General features: G+C 44.7%; 1 protein-coding gene across 2 annotated transcripts in view; it reads right to left on the reverse strand.

Annotated features, from left to right (window-relative positions):
• ST8SIA5 (ST8 alpha-N-acetyl-neuraminide alpha-2,8-sialyltransferase 5) overlaps positions 1-15,177 on the reverse strand; it is a 46,646-nt gene that overhangs the window by 25,532 nt on the left and 5,937 nt on the right. The window contains exon 2 of one of the 2 annotated variants that reach the window (XM_009095358.4): positions 4,766-4,873. The exons of the other annotated variant lie outside the window; for it this stretch is intronic. Coding sequence (XP_009093606.1) covers positions 4,766-4,873 — 108 coding nt within the window. The remainder of the gene's footprint in view (positions 1-4,765; positions 4,874-15,177) is intronic. 2 annotated transcript variants of the gene reach the window in all.

Here is a 15,177-nt window from a genome sequence, read left to right on the forward strand (position 1 = left end):
CACGTTTTTCCCTTCCCATCTGTCCACTGATTTGGGACACAAGCCTTTCTCTCCACGGTTTCAGCCTAGCACAGCACCAGAGTAAGTTGCAAAACACAGCTCCACTGCAGCAGTCGTGGGTGTAGCAGCAGGAGCTCCAGCAGAAACAGCCCTAAATGGCACAGCAAAGTCCAGGCTGCCTCCTGCTTCTCCCTGGAGATAAGCCCACCTTGCAGTCCATCAACACCACCACCCCCTGTGCTTCCCAGGTCCTCTCTGAACCAGACTGACACCCATCCTCATTTAGAGGCTTTCCCACTGTGCAGTGTGTGAATGATTTATTGGAGACTGCTTTGAATTTGAGTCTCAGGGACGTGTTGGTGCTTCTTGTCTTTTGCTGTATCAAACCAATGCTGTCTCCTGACAAGCAGCAGTGGAGCATGCTGCAGGAAGCCCTATTTTCCCAATTTCATTTCAAAACTCTCAGATTTTTAATGAACTGGTGCTTGGGTGTTTTAATCAAGCCCTTTCCCATTCTCTCTGACTGAAATAATCTGCTGATGTTGTTATGCATATGGCCACCCACCTAGAAGATATAGCAACATTCATGACAACCCTTATACATCAATGACATCTTAAACCCCACATTTTAGCTTATTGCAAGCAACTGCCTTTTTTTTTCTTGTGGTTTTTAGATTTTAGGATCCTTGTATGAGCAATGTGACTCGAGCAAAATCCTAAGTCCTTGTATTCACTCTTGTGAAACATCTATTTGACAAATCAAATTGATTCTGCATTTTATTTCATAGCCAGTGGGGACAAGACAAAGCTTCAGATTTGTCATACTAGGGAATTCAGTGTACAGATTTGATAGGACTTAAAGTAAGATCTCCTGTCACCCACCAAAGGATTCTGTGGTCTCATCACAAAAGCTCTACATGGAATCTTATCTGCAGCTCCAGCAGACTGAAGGGAACACCATAAACCAACTCATATGGCAGATAAGTCATCCTGTCATCAAGGCAGCTTCTTGCCAGTGAAAAATTACTTGAGCGTGAAGACTCACAATTCCAGTAAGTTGGAAAACATATTAAAAGGAGAGCAGAAGAATCAGAGCTCTGGGAAGGGCCTGTGTATATCACTTGTCGTAACCAGCACTAGATAAAACCTTTATCTGATTTTCCACAGGGATGCTGTAAGGTTTAACGATGCTTAGCACAAAGTAAAATGCAAAAGATAGAAATATGAGTAATGGGTGATGCACAAGAATCAAAAATAAGCCAGCGTTCAACAACTGGTTGTTATTGCATCTGTGTGGGTAGTCCTCCTCTGCTTGAAATCCCTATGGTTTTTGGGGAGCTACGGTGCTTCACTTCTACTTCTTGTTAGTAATCACTATTTCCTTGCCACCTAAAAGGCCTTCAGCAACATAATCTGAATTGAAATTAAGGCACTGGTGCCCAAAAGGGCCCAGGAAATCGGGACCTGTCAAGTGTCTGCCCAGAGCAGTGGTAGGTGACACAAAGGGGATCCACACTCTTGGTTGCACCACATACATGACCCGAGATTTAATTTCCATGCACTGCTTCTACACAGTCTGAAGAGCTGTCTTAAGCTCTGTGATGAAAACCTGGGTTAGCTGAGTTACCCCAGCACAGCAGAGCTGTCAGAGCAGGGCTCAGCGTGAGAAATGTGTTTGATTTCAGACCTCAGCCATCAGAGGGCTGGAGCCCCTCTGCTCTGGAGCCAGCCTGGCACAGCTGGGGCTGTTCCCCTGCACAAGAGAAGGCTCCAGGGACACCTCAGAGCCCCTGCCAGGGCCTCCAGGGGCTCCAGGAGAGCTGCACAGGCACTGGGCACAAGGCATGGAGGGACAGCAGCCAGGGAATGGCTTCCCAGGGCCAGAGGGCAGGCACAGATGGGATCTTGGGAATGAGGAATTGCTGGCTGGGAGGGTGGGCAGGCCCTGTCCCAGGGTGCCCAGAGCAGCTGTGGCTGTCCCTGGATCCCTGGGAGTGTCCAAGGCCAGGCTGGATGGGGCTTGGAGCAGCCTGGGGCAGTGGAACGTGTCCCTGTCCATGACTGGGGGTGGCACTGGATGATCTTTAAGGTCCCTTCCAAACTAGTGTGTGGTTCTAAGGAGTGGCTCAGTGTTTACTGAAATCACATAACACAATATTCATCTCTTTCTTACTTAATAATTTTCATGCAGGGTTTAATCTTCACAGCTCTTTGGTTTCTCTAAGGCCACTATTCTCATAATGCAATTCTAATGCACTCATTCTTTCTGCATGCTTTTGCTTTGGAAGTCCTTCATTTTCATCTAAACCTTCACTCCTACAGGATGAGTTGTCAGCATCTCTACACCCTGTATTAAGTTATGTAATTAAAAGATAAAGAGTAGTTCTAGAACATGTTCAAGTTGATACCACATATGAATGAATAAGCATATGTCTCTATATATAAATGGTACAAGTTAATGGAAATCATATTCATATCTATTTCAATTAATATCTTTAAACACAAAACCTTTTACAAGAAAGTGATGGCACAGCAATGTGCAGAGCTATGCAGTGAAAGGTATTCTGACATACAATTAGTTTTGTGCACTTTAGACATCTCTCTGGAGTCCTGTAAATATATACAAATAAAATCAGTTCTGTGAAATGTAGTCTGCAAGTTTTCCATTCAGTGGAAAGAATTATTCATTAGAGGAAGACTTGTTTTCATTTCATAACAACAGCATAAAGTTGAGTGTCAGATTAAGATTCTCAGGAGATGTCTGGTGACAACACAGTCAGAAAGGTGATCAAATGTAAATAGTAAACAATTTTGACACAGCTCTGCAGTTGTCACCACACAGCCTCATCTCCACACTTACACAGTACTTTTTTTATTTTCCTATATTCCCAGGTTCCATTCAAAAGGATAAATAATACCTCTAACACACTTAGGTGTGAAACATGTTGCAGGTAGGCTTATCCCTGACTGAAAAGTGTACAGCTCCACTGCCAGCAACACAGAACCACAGCATGTCTTGAGCTGGAAGGGACCCACAAGGATCATCAGTCTAGCTCCTGCCCTGCACAGACCCCCAGCAATCCCACCCTGGGCATCCCTGGCAGCGCTGTCCAAAGGCTCCTGGAGCTCTGGCAGCCTCGGGGCCGTGCCCATCCCTGGGGAGCCTGGGCAGTGGAGATACAGTCACTGACATATCACATAACACAGGCTTTGAAATACACTTTTTTCCTTCATTGATATTATAACTTTTTCCCAGTTATATCTGGCTTGTGTGGTTTGTTTGTGTAAAATCCACTTGCACCTTGAACCTCTTTGTCTTTGAAGAGGCTGAAGAGACTGAGAGCAGCACTGTGGTTCAGCCCCTCCTACTCTGTCTTTTGTATTCAAGGCTTTTGGATCCCAGTCATACAATCAATGATGGTTCAATTGCCTCTGTCAAAGGTGTCTAGAGCAGGAAATCTATATTTGTTTATTTTCTCATGCCTTCAAGATGATGTGTCTTTGTGTCACACTGAGTTCTTTTTATATGCCAAGTGCCTAAACTGAAGACTTTGTAAATACAGATTATATATGCAGATACTGAAAAGGCAACAAGAGAGGAAGACAGACAGATACACACACCAACACATACACACATGAGCCCTGCTCTAAGTGAAAAACTGCAGTGGAGGATGGTTGCTCTTATAAAGAACCTTTACAAGACCAACCAGCAGAGCAGCAGGCAGGATTGGTACAGGATCACATTACAGCAAGAGCCTGAACAGGAACTGCAGCATTGCTGTGGTTCAGTGACAGGATGATTTCTGGCAGGCTAGACTCTGCAACTTCTGCTTGCCTTTGAAGTGCTATCAGCTCCACTGCTGCAGTGGTGTATGGTTACAAAATGATGATATTTAAAAGAAAACGGGCAATTTACCCTGAGCTTTTTTTATACACAAGTACTAAGTGTAAAGTTCTTTTCATTGTTTTTAGTTTTTTCTTTATTTTCCAGCTCTTTCCCTGCTGTTTATTGAACTTGATGCTACACATGACTCAGGATTTTTAACTCCTGTAATTGGTGTTCCAGGAAGAGAGCCCAAATATCCACCCTATGCCTGTGCCTGGATTTGTGCAGATGGTCTGGGATAGCTGTGGAGTTCTTTAGGCAGAACTGCTGCCAGTTTTCTGACTCTGCTCGTGACCCTGCAGACACCTGAGCCCATGTCTAACTAGGAAGTACAAAGAGTGCAGCAGCACATCAGTGCTCCTCACGTTGCCAAACACTGTAAATAAAGGAAATACTCCAGCCTTATCTTGACAGAACACTTTTCCCCTGCTAGGCCCTGAAGAGAATTTAAATTAAGCTCTGTTTTCATGGAATACAAGTTTTACTCTAAAGACCACATTCCCCAGTGTGCTCTGCATGCACCAACACTGTCATGTTGGGACATTCTCTGCCAAAGTCCCATTCTCCCATACTGCCACACCTTCACACACAGCATTGGTAGGGAAACAGGACAGGAGGGGCCAGAACACAGAGGCCACCCTCCTGCAGACTTTATGGATGCTTATGGCATATTCCAAAATGTCCCCAAGGCTTGCAAGGGGGAAAACAGCACAGTGCTTGGGCATCCCTGACATCTTCTGTACTGCGGGGAGCAGTGCCAAGCAGCCAAAGCACACTGCAGATCTCATTTTTCATACAGCCTGTGCTCACATTTGTGGTTCACACAAGGAGAGAGAGGAAGAGAGAGATCTCTACAGCCATTCCCTCGGGTGTTGGTACCTGGTGCCTGTGTCACTGCCACTCTTCACTGCTCCGTCATCCGTGAAATTAAAGGTGCCGGTCCAATTTGCCAATTCCTCTCCATTCTGCCAGCTAAACTGCAGCCCTCTAGCAAGAAAACGAGGCAGTTGATATTTGATATCATTCATTAGGTTAAGTCTATCAGCATGAGTTCTCATGTCCTTAACATACAAATGTGACTATGACACGTTCATCAAAAACAATTAAAAGATACCAAGAACAACAAGATATCACCTTACTGGGGTGAATAATTTTTAATTCCCACAGACTCTGCTAGTCCTTGGATGAAAACAATACCAGGCTCCCCATGCAAATTTGAAGGCCAGTAGTTATCTGTGCTCATAAACAACACACATCTATGAGGAGGAAGAAATTTCATTCTCCAAAGACAAGGGCAAAAAGCTGGAGACATGGGAAACCATGGGGCCAAGGAAGTAAAAGCTCCAAACTTCAGTTTTACATCTACTACATTAGTAGTTGCTAAATGTGGTGGGCACTGGGTCCTTCCTCTGATTTGCTGGCTCTGCTGGCAAAGGATGTGTCATTTGATGGTGTCTCCAAAGCCATAATACAGTGCTTATTTTGCCTGTTTGGTAAGATGGCTTTTTTTTTAAGCCAATGCATAAACACAAACATCACAAGTCCCCTGTTTTCCAAACTTTCACAGATTTGTTCCAACCCTCATGATGCCTGCAGTCTTCTGGAAACTACACCAATAGCAGGGTAGAAATTTAAAAATGCTGGGGAGATAATTGACAACACAAGCCAAAACCCTTCTCTTATCTCAGAAGCCAAAGAAAAAGGATCTTGCAGATTGCTATTTTTAAACTTCTCCTTTTTAACCCTATTTCATTATTTCAGAAGCCTGGCAAGCTGAGTTGTGAACATTTGGTGCTGCCAATACTGAAAGTTAACTTCCCAGTTGGGCTGTGTGGGGACAGCCAGGAAGCAATCTGCCAGCAGGCTTTGTCCAAAAGAAAGGACATCCAGGACCCCGATGGTTTTTCTGGTCACTGGGCTGATGACAAGGGCTGGTGAATCTCTCTGGCCACATCCATCCTCTAGTCTAATTGGAGCAATTCTCAGCACAGGGAGTTAAGAAAGACCAACATGGGATGTTAAAATATGCCCAGGGGAATCTTGTGAGGTTTAACAAGGCCAAGTGCAGGACCTGTACCTGGATGAGGGCAGCCCCAGGGATCAGCCCAGGCTGGGGATGAGCAGAGGGAGCAGCCCTGGGAGAAGGACCTGGGGGTGCTGTGGGTGAGAGCTGGACCTGCCCCAGCCTGAACCTCCTGCCCTGGGCTGATCCTCCAGCATGGGCAGCAGGGCAGGGGGGATTCTGCCCCTGTGCCCCTGGGCTCAGGTGAGACCCCACCTTGCAGAGCTGCCCCAGCCCTGGCTCCAACAGCACAAGGACCTGGAGCAGCTGGAGCCAGTGCAGAGGAGGGCACGGAGATGCTGCCAGGGCTGGAGCCCCTCTGCTCTGGAGCCAGCCTGGCCCAGCTGGGGCTGTTCCCCTGCACAAGAGAAGGCTCCAGGGACACCTCAGAGCCCCTGCCAGGGCCTCCAGGGGCTCCAGGAGAGCTGCACAGGCACTGGGCACAAGGCATGGAGGGACAGCAGCCAGGGAATGGCTTCCCAGGGCCAGAGGGCAGGCACAGATGGGATCTTGGGAATGAGGAATTGCTGGCTGGGAGGGTGGGCAGGCCCTTTCCCAGGGTGCCCAGAGCAGCTGTGGCTGTCCCTGGATCCCTTGGAGTGCCCAAGGCCAGGCTGGATGGGGCTTGGAGCAGCCTGGGAAAGTGGAACATGTCCCTGTCCATGGCACTGGATGAGGCTGAAGTTTCCCTCCTGCCCAAACCACCCTGTGATTCCATGATTCATATAAAAGTGTGAATACATTATGCTATAATGGCCTTTGGGTAATGCAGGGCTCTGGATTATCAGGCAGCCCCATAACTTGTGTGTTTCTCTGGCAGTTTTTAGTCAGATGACCTGCCCAAGGTACAGTTTATGAGTGGAATGTTGGTGTGTGAAGAAAACATGAGAAAATTACTTGGACACCTTCACTTTGAGGCTTGTTGAAATAAATGCTTGTGGTTCTCTCCCATATACCATAGTCTAACACATTTTTTGCCACGCTGTAACTGGTGTAGAATCATGGTTTCATCAAATATATATCTTTGTAAAAGACATGTAAGTATATGGCCTTAAAAATATCTTTTAGTTGTTTAAGGCATCACTGAATGATACATTGGGTGAGAGGGTAGAAGTGTGGGAAAACCAAGCTGGAATTGTGCTTTTAAACTGGATTTAAATTCAGGATTTGGGACTTCGATATTAGCTTGCAAACTGAAATAGAGAGCATTAATCCAGATAAATTTCTGGTGTTGGTGTGTCCTCCAGAGGTGAACTCTCCTACAGCATGGCCAATATTCAGGCAGATTAAATGAAGAATTAAAACGTGCAGTAAAGTCCTTTCCCTGACAATGTCTTTACTCTGTATGTAACAGCTGAAAGGAAATCCAAGTAAATGTTCCAAGGTGGAGGGGGTGAATCTGTCCATCAAGGAAAACAAATTGTAAAATCACTTTTTAATGCCCTCCTTTCATCCAGCAGGTTTTGGGGGAGGGCGTGCACTGCAGCAGAGGCACCAAGTGTAAAGGACATTCACATTTTGGGTAAGATCCAAGGGGAGATTGGAAGACTAACCCTGAGGAATGGCAGATATGTCTTATGATGACCAGCTTGATATACTTAGCTTTGAAGTGGCAGGGTGGGGATCTAAGGGAGGTACAAAAATATCCAGTGAGGGATCTGGGTATGACACTTCTCTGTGGTTAAGGACAAAGTGCAGAGCTGTGAGCTGAGCTTAGGGTCAGGTTAAAGGTAAGTGCCCAGCCCTGAGCCAGACAGACCACACAGAGCTCTTCTTCCAACAGGTACTCCAGGGATTATTACAGAATACAGACTTATAAATACACAAAACACCCCACCAAAGAAATTTTGCAGTTTATAGGGCTGTGTGTCTCACTGTGAGTCTGCAAGACTAAGACCAAGCTGCTGCTCTGCATTTTTTGCAGAGGTGGTACAATAAATCTTTTTCTCACAGTAAGAACAACTTCCATAAATAATGGTTTGGAGTATTAGGACAGAGTAGATACCAAGGATGAGACATTTAAAAACACTGAATTAATTCTGTTTCTAACAGGATTACTGAGAGCTTTACCATTGATTTCAATCAGCCTTGAGTTGGGAGAATTTAATTTTTGAAATACAAAATTTTCTAATCCTCTCAGGTTTGGGTTGTAAGCATCCATAAAAAATTGTTTGGCCAAATGTGCAAACAGCCTGAGAAAACAGAAAAGAGACTTGAACCATTTCATCAGGGTATTTCTTTGGCATTCTATTTCAGTCAAATTCTACCATGTTCACTCTCAGCAGTAGCTGCATTTAAACAGGTAAACAAATTAAGGTTCTGTGAATCAGAACTGCAATATAAAAGCGCACAGAGGACAGAAGCACAGAAGAGGAAGAGAAAAAGCATCAGAGCAAAAGGGTAAGGGTAGGTTAAAAAGGGTAAGGCAATATTAAAAGAAGGTGAGGAAAGCTGAGGAAATGACTGAGACATTGAGGTCTACTGCATTTACAGTAATTTACTGTAAATTACATAGCTCATGTCAAACAGTTCAAAAAAAAAAAGAAAAGAAAAAAGGGAGAAAAGAAAAATGAAAAAAAGAAAAAAGTAAAAAAGAAAAAAAAATTAAAAAGAAAAAATAAAGAAAGAAAAGCCAATTTGAAGCCTGGAATCGTTGCCAATGATTGCCAAGTGGAACTTTGCCATTTGTTCAATTTGCCCTAATAGAACAACTTCTAAAACTGGGATGTGTCCCCAGCGTGTGATGCTGATGACGGCAAGGAAAGAATTCATAAAAGGTGTAATAACCAGAAACTCTCTCAGTGCAGAGATGCTTTGTTTTGCCCATGAATGTAAGCAAATTGTTCATCAAGGAAGATGTACGTCAGATATGATACCATTAATCACAAGACTTATCCCTAACAAATAAAAGTATGAGCAATGCTCTGCTTTGCGTTGCAGAAACTCCGTGAAGTTGGATGTCTTAGCAACAGAGGCCTTGAGTTTCAGGTAAATGTCAAAGCAATATTTTGATCCTAATTTGTAACTCTAAGTGTTGAATCAGTGTGTGGTCAAATAAACATCAGTGTAAAGTAATAATAGGAGGAGGGCGTGAAAAGGCAGAAAATTAACAAAGCAGCAGTGACTCTGAAGGGCTTGTCAAAACCGGCTGTCAGGAAGCAGCAGGAAGCAAAGACTGAAAGCCTGTTGCTGCAATCCAAACAAAAAACACAACTCCTACACAAGCAGAGGTTTTAATAGCAGAGGATGTCAGATAATTATGAGGATTTTGAACTACAAGGCAAGAATGAGCAAGTGGATGAATTGCAGAGAGAAGCTCTGCACCCATGCTGCTGTCACGCTGAGATCCCCCCTCAGAGGTGCCTACTGAACTTCTGAAAAGGAAAGGAAAGGTGAAAACTCACTTCAGACCAGAAGGCAGGGTGAATAAAAGGGAGCTGCTAAAAGAAGGAGACCCAAAAAATCTCCAAGCACAGCTGGAGGTCATGTCTGGGCTCTTCCCAGAGAGTGTGTGTGCAGCAGAACCTGATCAGGAGAGATCTTTGTGCTTCCCAGGCACAAGAGCAGTTTGGTGCAGGTGGCTGAGTGACACAGTCCTCAGCACCTCTGGGTGACAGGGACTGAGTGGCAGTGGGGCCATCACCTGCCACTCCAGCCACAATTATTCCCCAAACACCACCAGTTCATCCCATTTAATCCCAGGCAGCAGGCGACTTCCACTCATCTTCAAAAGGTGACAGCTACAACTATCCTCATCTGGCATCTACCACAGGCAGGCTAAATCCAAGGCCAAGCAAAATCAGGCAGAAATGCATGTTATTTTATACTGGTGAAGCTAAGCCAGAACCTGACTCAGCTTCTGGCCTACACAGATGAGCAAGGAAGGAGAAGCAGAGGAAGGGAAGGAAGATATGGATGTCCCCAAGAACCAGGCAAATTATTTGTCTATAGCTCCCTCTATTATTTGTCTCACTTCTACTGCTCTTGCTTTCCAGCATTCTCATATCCCTTCTCCCTAACAAAGAGGCCATTAGGAAGTGACAGGAAATCCAGGTTTTGTGACTACAGCTCCTGTTAAAGTTATTAGCAAATAGTATATTCAATAATTCCACATGCATCATTAGTAATTTTATAATCCTGTTTCTGCTGGAAGCCATATACACTTCTCAGATATAGAAGCCATATCTAGCTCCTGTCCTGGTGCCCAACAGCCCAGGACATGTAAAGGCTTCCTAAAGTCACTGGAAAATCACTTTCACTGTACCTCAGTTTCCCTGTTCTGTAATTCTTGTGCCTTTGAGGGGGAGGAACTGAAGACTTTGGTGTTAAGTGATCACTGCTGTCTTTGAAAATGGAAAGTGGTGCCCTGAGCCTATTAGCAGGGGTGTCACAGAGGTGTTGGAAAGTCAGATGGTTAATCTTGCCAGAGGTCCAGTTCCTTCTTTCCGCAAAATAAGGAAACTATGACTCACTGTGTCCACAGGGTGCACGGAAAATAAAACTAAAGCCGTGGTATGCATGAGTGACCTGCAGATGAGAGTGATTGGAAACACACACTAAAATGGATCAGGGAGTTAGAGGAGCTTGGGTGAGGGGAATATCAGGAGTCCCCAGTGTGACAGACTGCTGCACAGGTGAAGAGAAGCACAGCAGCCAGCAGAGACAGCAGTAAGAGGAGGTTTGGACCAAAACCAAGGATCCTTTTTAACTTTTGCACAGGCCAGAAAAAGCAAGATTATTTACACTGCACTTGAAAAGATATCAGAGGGGCCCAAAAGGAGTAAAGGACTAAAGTTAGCTGAGAGAACAGTGAGACACTGGGATCAAACCCAGCCCAGCAGTGCTCAGCCAGACCAGCCTGTGCTCAAAACCCCTTTCCTGACAAAAGGGCCAGACTCAGGCCCTGAAGACACAAAGCCAGGTGACAAGAACAAGGCAAATGCTTACTTGAATGGTTAATTATCACTTTAAACACCTGAAACACCTGAATCAATTTTGAAATAAATATGCAAGGCACAACACATTGAAAGGTGAGAGGGGAGGGGAGCGGGAGGGGCAGGGGAGGAGAGGAGAGGAGAGGAGGGGAGGGGATGGAGTCCGTAGGGCGGGAGGCGGACGGACGGAACGCTCAGCTTAGATAGATAGCTCGCTCGCTCGCTAGATAGATGATCGATCGATAGCTCGTATCTAGATCGATAGATAGCTAGCTAGATCGATAGATGCATAGATCTGCCTGTAGCAGCAGTCCAGATCCAATTCAGCTGTGTTATGTACTGCCAGGAAAATACCATGTGTGTGCTGGACGCTTTCAGTCCAGAATCCAGGTCCATAACCCTGCCAGGCAAGACACAAATAAATAAAACATTCCTGGGGCCATCTCAAGGATTTCAGCAATATGTTCTCCTTCTTTTGTGAGTCCATTAAAAAATTCATATTTTTCAGTGGAAGAAGCGTTGAATCTGACTAGCCAAGTTTAGAGAAATACTTATTTCTCCAGAGAAATTAGCAAAATGCAAGTTTTAGTCCTGATACAAGAACTTACATTCTTCTGCTTGCTGCTTTAATAGAGATCAACCTTTGTCTCAGTGACCTACAGCTTTGTAGATAGCCTGACAGCGGGTAATTACTGAGCTCATCACTCACAATCTCACAGGGACAAGATTATTAAAAGGTTTTGAAAATTGTATGAAAATAAGTGGCAGAGAAGGAATGGTGTAGTCAGAGCAAAATGAAGAAATTAAATAACATGGGCCCCACAAAACATAAAATATGGACAGGGTGGGATGGACAGGGTGGGAAAGGAGCACGTCTTTCACACACTCTTGGCCTTACAGAATTATACCAGGGACAAGTGTGGCTCTTTATGTTAGAGGGAAATAATAGTATTAAAATGGTGGAGGAGTATATTTTGACTAGTGCAAAAAGCAAAATTGGAAACATAGGTGGGAAGCTTCTGGATTATAACCATTATTACACATAAAAAAGGTTTTGTTTCATGTAGCACATTTCACATTTGGGTTAAATCTTGCATCAGATACTCACAAGCACTATCTGAAAAAACTTGGTCTAAAATTACTTCCCAGGGTGTATAAAACACATTCAGATAGTTGGCTTAAACTGAATCAAATGTTGACCAGGACCTCAAGAACATCAAAGGAAACCCTCCAAACCTTTACAATCTTAGCTTTTGTCATTTGTGGCTGGAAGATAAACTTCTAAGGAGTAAGAGATAATATTTATCAATGTTATTGGCAATAATTACTCACAACTATAATTATTTATAATTTAAATATCATGATTTATAATACTGAGGGGCAGAACCAAACCAACAAAAGAATGAAATTGTCGTTTTCAAGAAAAAAAAAACAAAAAAACCTGTAAACAACCAAGCCCTGAGCACAGACATGTTGCAGTGTGTTTTCTTTGTTTGACAGGTTTGCCGCTTAATTTGTGTTTTTTTGTTCACTGTTTGATCTGTTGGTTCTGTAATTCCCCTGTATTGTTCTCCCCCTGCCTTTGGAGTGGCACAGGTGCCTCATTTTGTATCTTGTGTTTCTAAACTTAGACCCGCTCCCTTACTGTAATTCAGTTCAGCTAAGTGTCATTCTCTTTGTTTGCCACCCAGCCACTCCCTACCTAGGTTGATCCCCAGTCTCCCCAGCTGCCAATCCCTCTTGTCCCTTCCTCCCCCAGAGTGTCAATCCTCCTTTGAACCTGCCCTCCCTTCTGGAAAACTCCCTGTCTATCCTGTGTCTTTTAGCACTCTATTGGTTTACCCAAGTTAGGTTCCTCCCTATTGCTCTTTTATTGGTTTAAGTGTAAAATGTCCCACCTTCAGCCCCTCCCCAACCATACCCCTATTGGCTCGTTACCCTCAGACCCCTCCTTCTGAGTGAAGTTATAAAAGCTCTTGTTTGCCTCAAGTCTTTGTCTTGCGGTCTTGAGATCTTGGCTCATCACCGTGGGTAAGTAAAGCCATCCCTGCTTTACCCCCCAAGACCCGTGCTGCTGCCTTTTGTTCCTGCGCCGAACCACTGCTGGGACTGGGATTTGCAGAGGAGCTTGCGAGGGGGATCTGTTGTGCCCCCGTTGTCGTCGTCCCCTGGCTGGCGACTAATTATTGCCCCGGCAGAGACACTCACAGGAAATCCCAAATGTTTTAAGATACCAGGGAATTCTGACATTTGAGATGGTAGATGCCTGATGCAGCGTGGGTTCCAAATCTCACCACACCACAAGAGATCTGACTGAAATAATTGCACTGCATCTCCAGTACCAATATATTCAGCATCAGGTCAAGTGTCCCTACACTGCCCTGAGGGCTCTTGCTGAAGACAATGAGCAAAATGCATTCACAGTCAGTGAGTGTGTACCCAGTGCCAGGCACAGGAGTAGCAAGTATTCTCTCTCTCCATCACAGAAGTGGATGGCACAGTCTTCTCCTGCCACTTAGGCAACCCTCCCAAAATACTTACAGCCTAAGATGTTCAGTTAGGACTGTCAAAAGCCCAGCTTTGGCTGTATTTGTTCTGATAGAAAATGCCAAACCAGTGACTGAGGCTGCTTTTAAGGCATTCTCCCTGAGAACTAAAGCATAAACCCAACCAAATAAAATGGATGTGAAAGGACATCAACTATCTGCAGGGCTGATGGAAAAGCAAAATGGATGCAAGCAACAGAGGGCAAGCATGCCTCAAAGAAATGAGAGGTTAAGTCCACAGTTTGCCTGAGGGAGACATGGACTGCTGAGCAATGAATACACTTGAATTAAAAATTGAGAAATGAAATGAAAAAGCAATCAAGGGTAAGAATGAAGCACAGTGGAAGTAAGAAAATACAAAGCCTTGCACAGTGATTATGCCTGAACCAAATCCAGCAAGTGTAAGAACGATCAGGAAACTCCAGCTGGGTCAAAAATAAAAGTTACCAGGTCACCCACAAGGGCCACAGAGGTCAGTGGTCAAGGGTGTGATGCACCACAGGTGGGGCTGTGGGGAACATGGGTGGAGCACAACCCAAAATAGGAACACAGGGTTCTGGGCTTGGCTTTTTTCAAATTAAGGCAAGACACACAAAGAGGCCAAGCAGGTAATTATTTTCAAAACATCGTAAAACAAGATGATGGCATTTTTTCTCTAAAAGAGATGTCACAGCAGTTATATCATGTTGGATGAAAAGGTGTTGAATGCTGGGCATTGGCGAAACTCAACCATTACTTTGTCATACCAAGGCAACCGATCTGTGTAAAATGAGGATTTAACCCAGATATTCAGCCAAATACACAAGAAGAATTGTTTGCTTGGACAGAAGCAGGCCTAGATCTTCACACAGCAAAGTTAGACTGAAGGAAGCTGCTGCTGGGTACTACATGAATTAGAATCATTAGAATTAGGATTTAATTGTCTCTGTATTAATCAGTAAGGACAATGGCCACTTTTTGGCTGGTAGGCAGGACACCTATAATTCACTGCTCCAGGGCAAAAAGTTTCTAGAGAGCTCCTACAGCCCAGCACGATTCAAACCCACCACAGGGTGGGCTGGTGGACACTGGCCTAGGAGCTGCTGGGTGGCCACAGCCACAACAAAAGGGGCAAGTGTCCAAAGGCCACTCTGGAGTGACACATCCCTCATGATATGAGGTCAAGAAGGACCATGGTGTGACACACTTGGGATAGTGGAATTTGCACATGCAAAAACACTGAAATAAGGGGTGTTCATTACCTTAATTTACTGTCATCTGAAGAGAGAAGGACTGGCAATTCACAGGCCAGACCAGCGGGTGGTTTTGCCATCTCAACAGCAGAGGTGAAACAAAACAAAGCTAGAAATACAGCTAGAAAAACAAAGCCAGAAATAGAGGGAGCAGGGATATAAACCCTGCTGGTTTTCTGCATCAGGGCCATGGGGAGCACTGCCAGGGAGCACAGGAGAGGAAATAACATTTCCTCACACTCGAAAATTTCAGCCACTTGACGCTGTCCTTTTCAAAAGCAAATTAAAATCATGGTTAAAAATCCCCAAACCTTTAACTAAAAGAAGGAAAAATTTTCAGATTCAGGAGAATTGCCTAAACAACCACAGCAGCAGTGGGAAAGGGAATGGGATGACAAGTGGGATGGGGTGACTGCATCCAGCATGTGGATGGAGGAACATCAACGTGTTGGAGCCAGTCCAGAGGAAGCCACCAGAATGATCAGAGGGTTGGAGCAAAGGCTGAGAGGATTGGGAC

Source organism: Serinus canaria, chromosome Z (genome assembly GCF_022539315.1).
Source record: "Serinus canaria isolate serCan28SL12 chromosome Z, serCan2020, whole genome shotgun sequence".
In the NCBI taxonomy this organism is placed as follows: Eukaryota; Metazoa; Chordata; class Aves; order Passeriformes; family Fringillidae; genus Serinus; species Serinus canaria.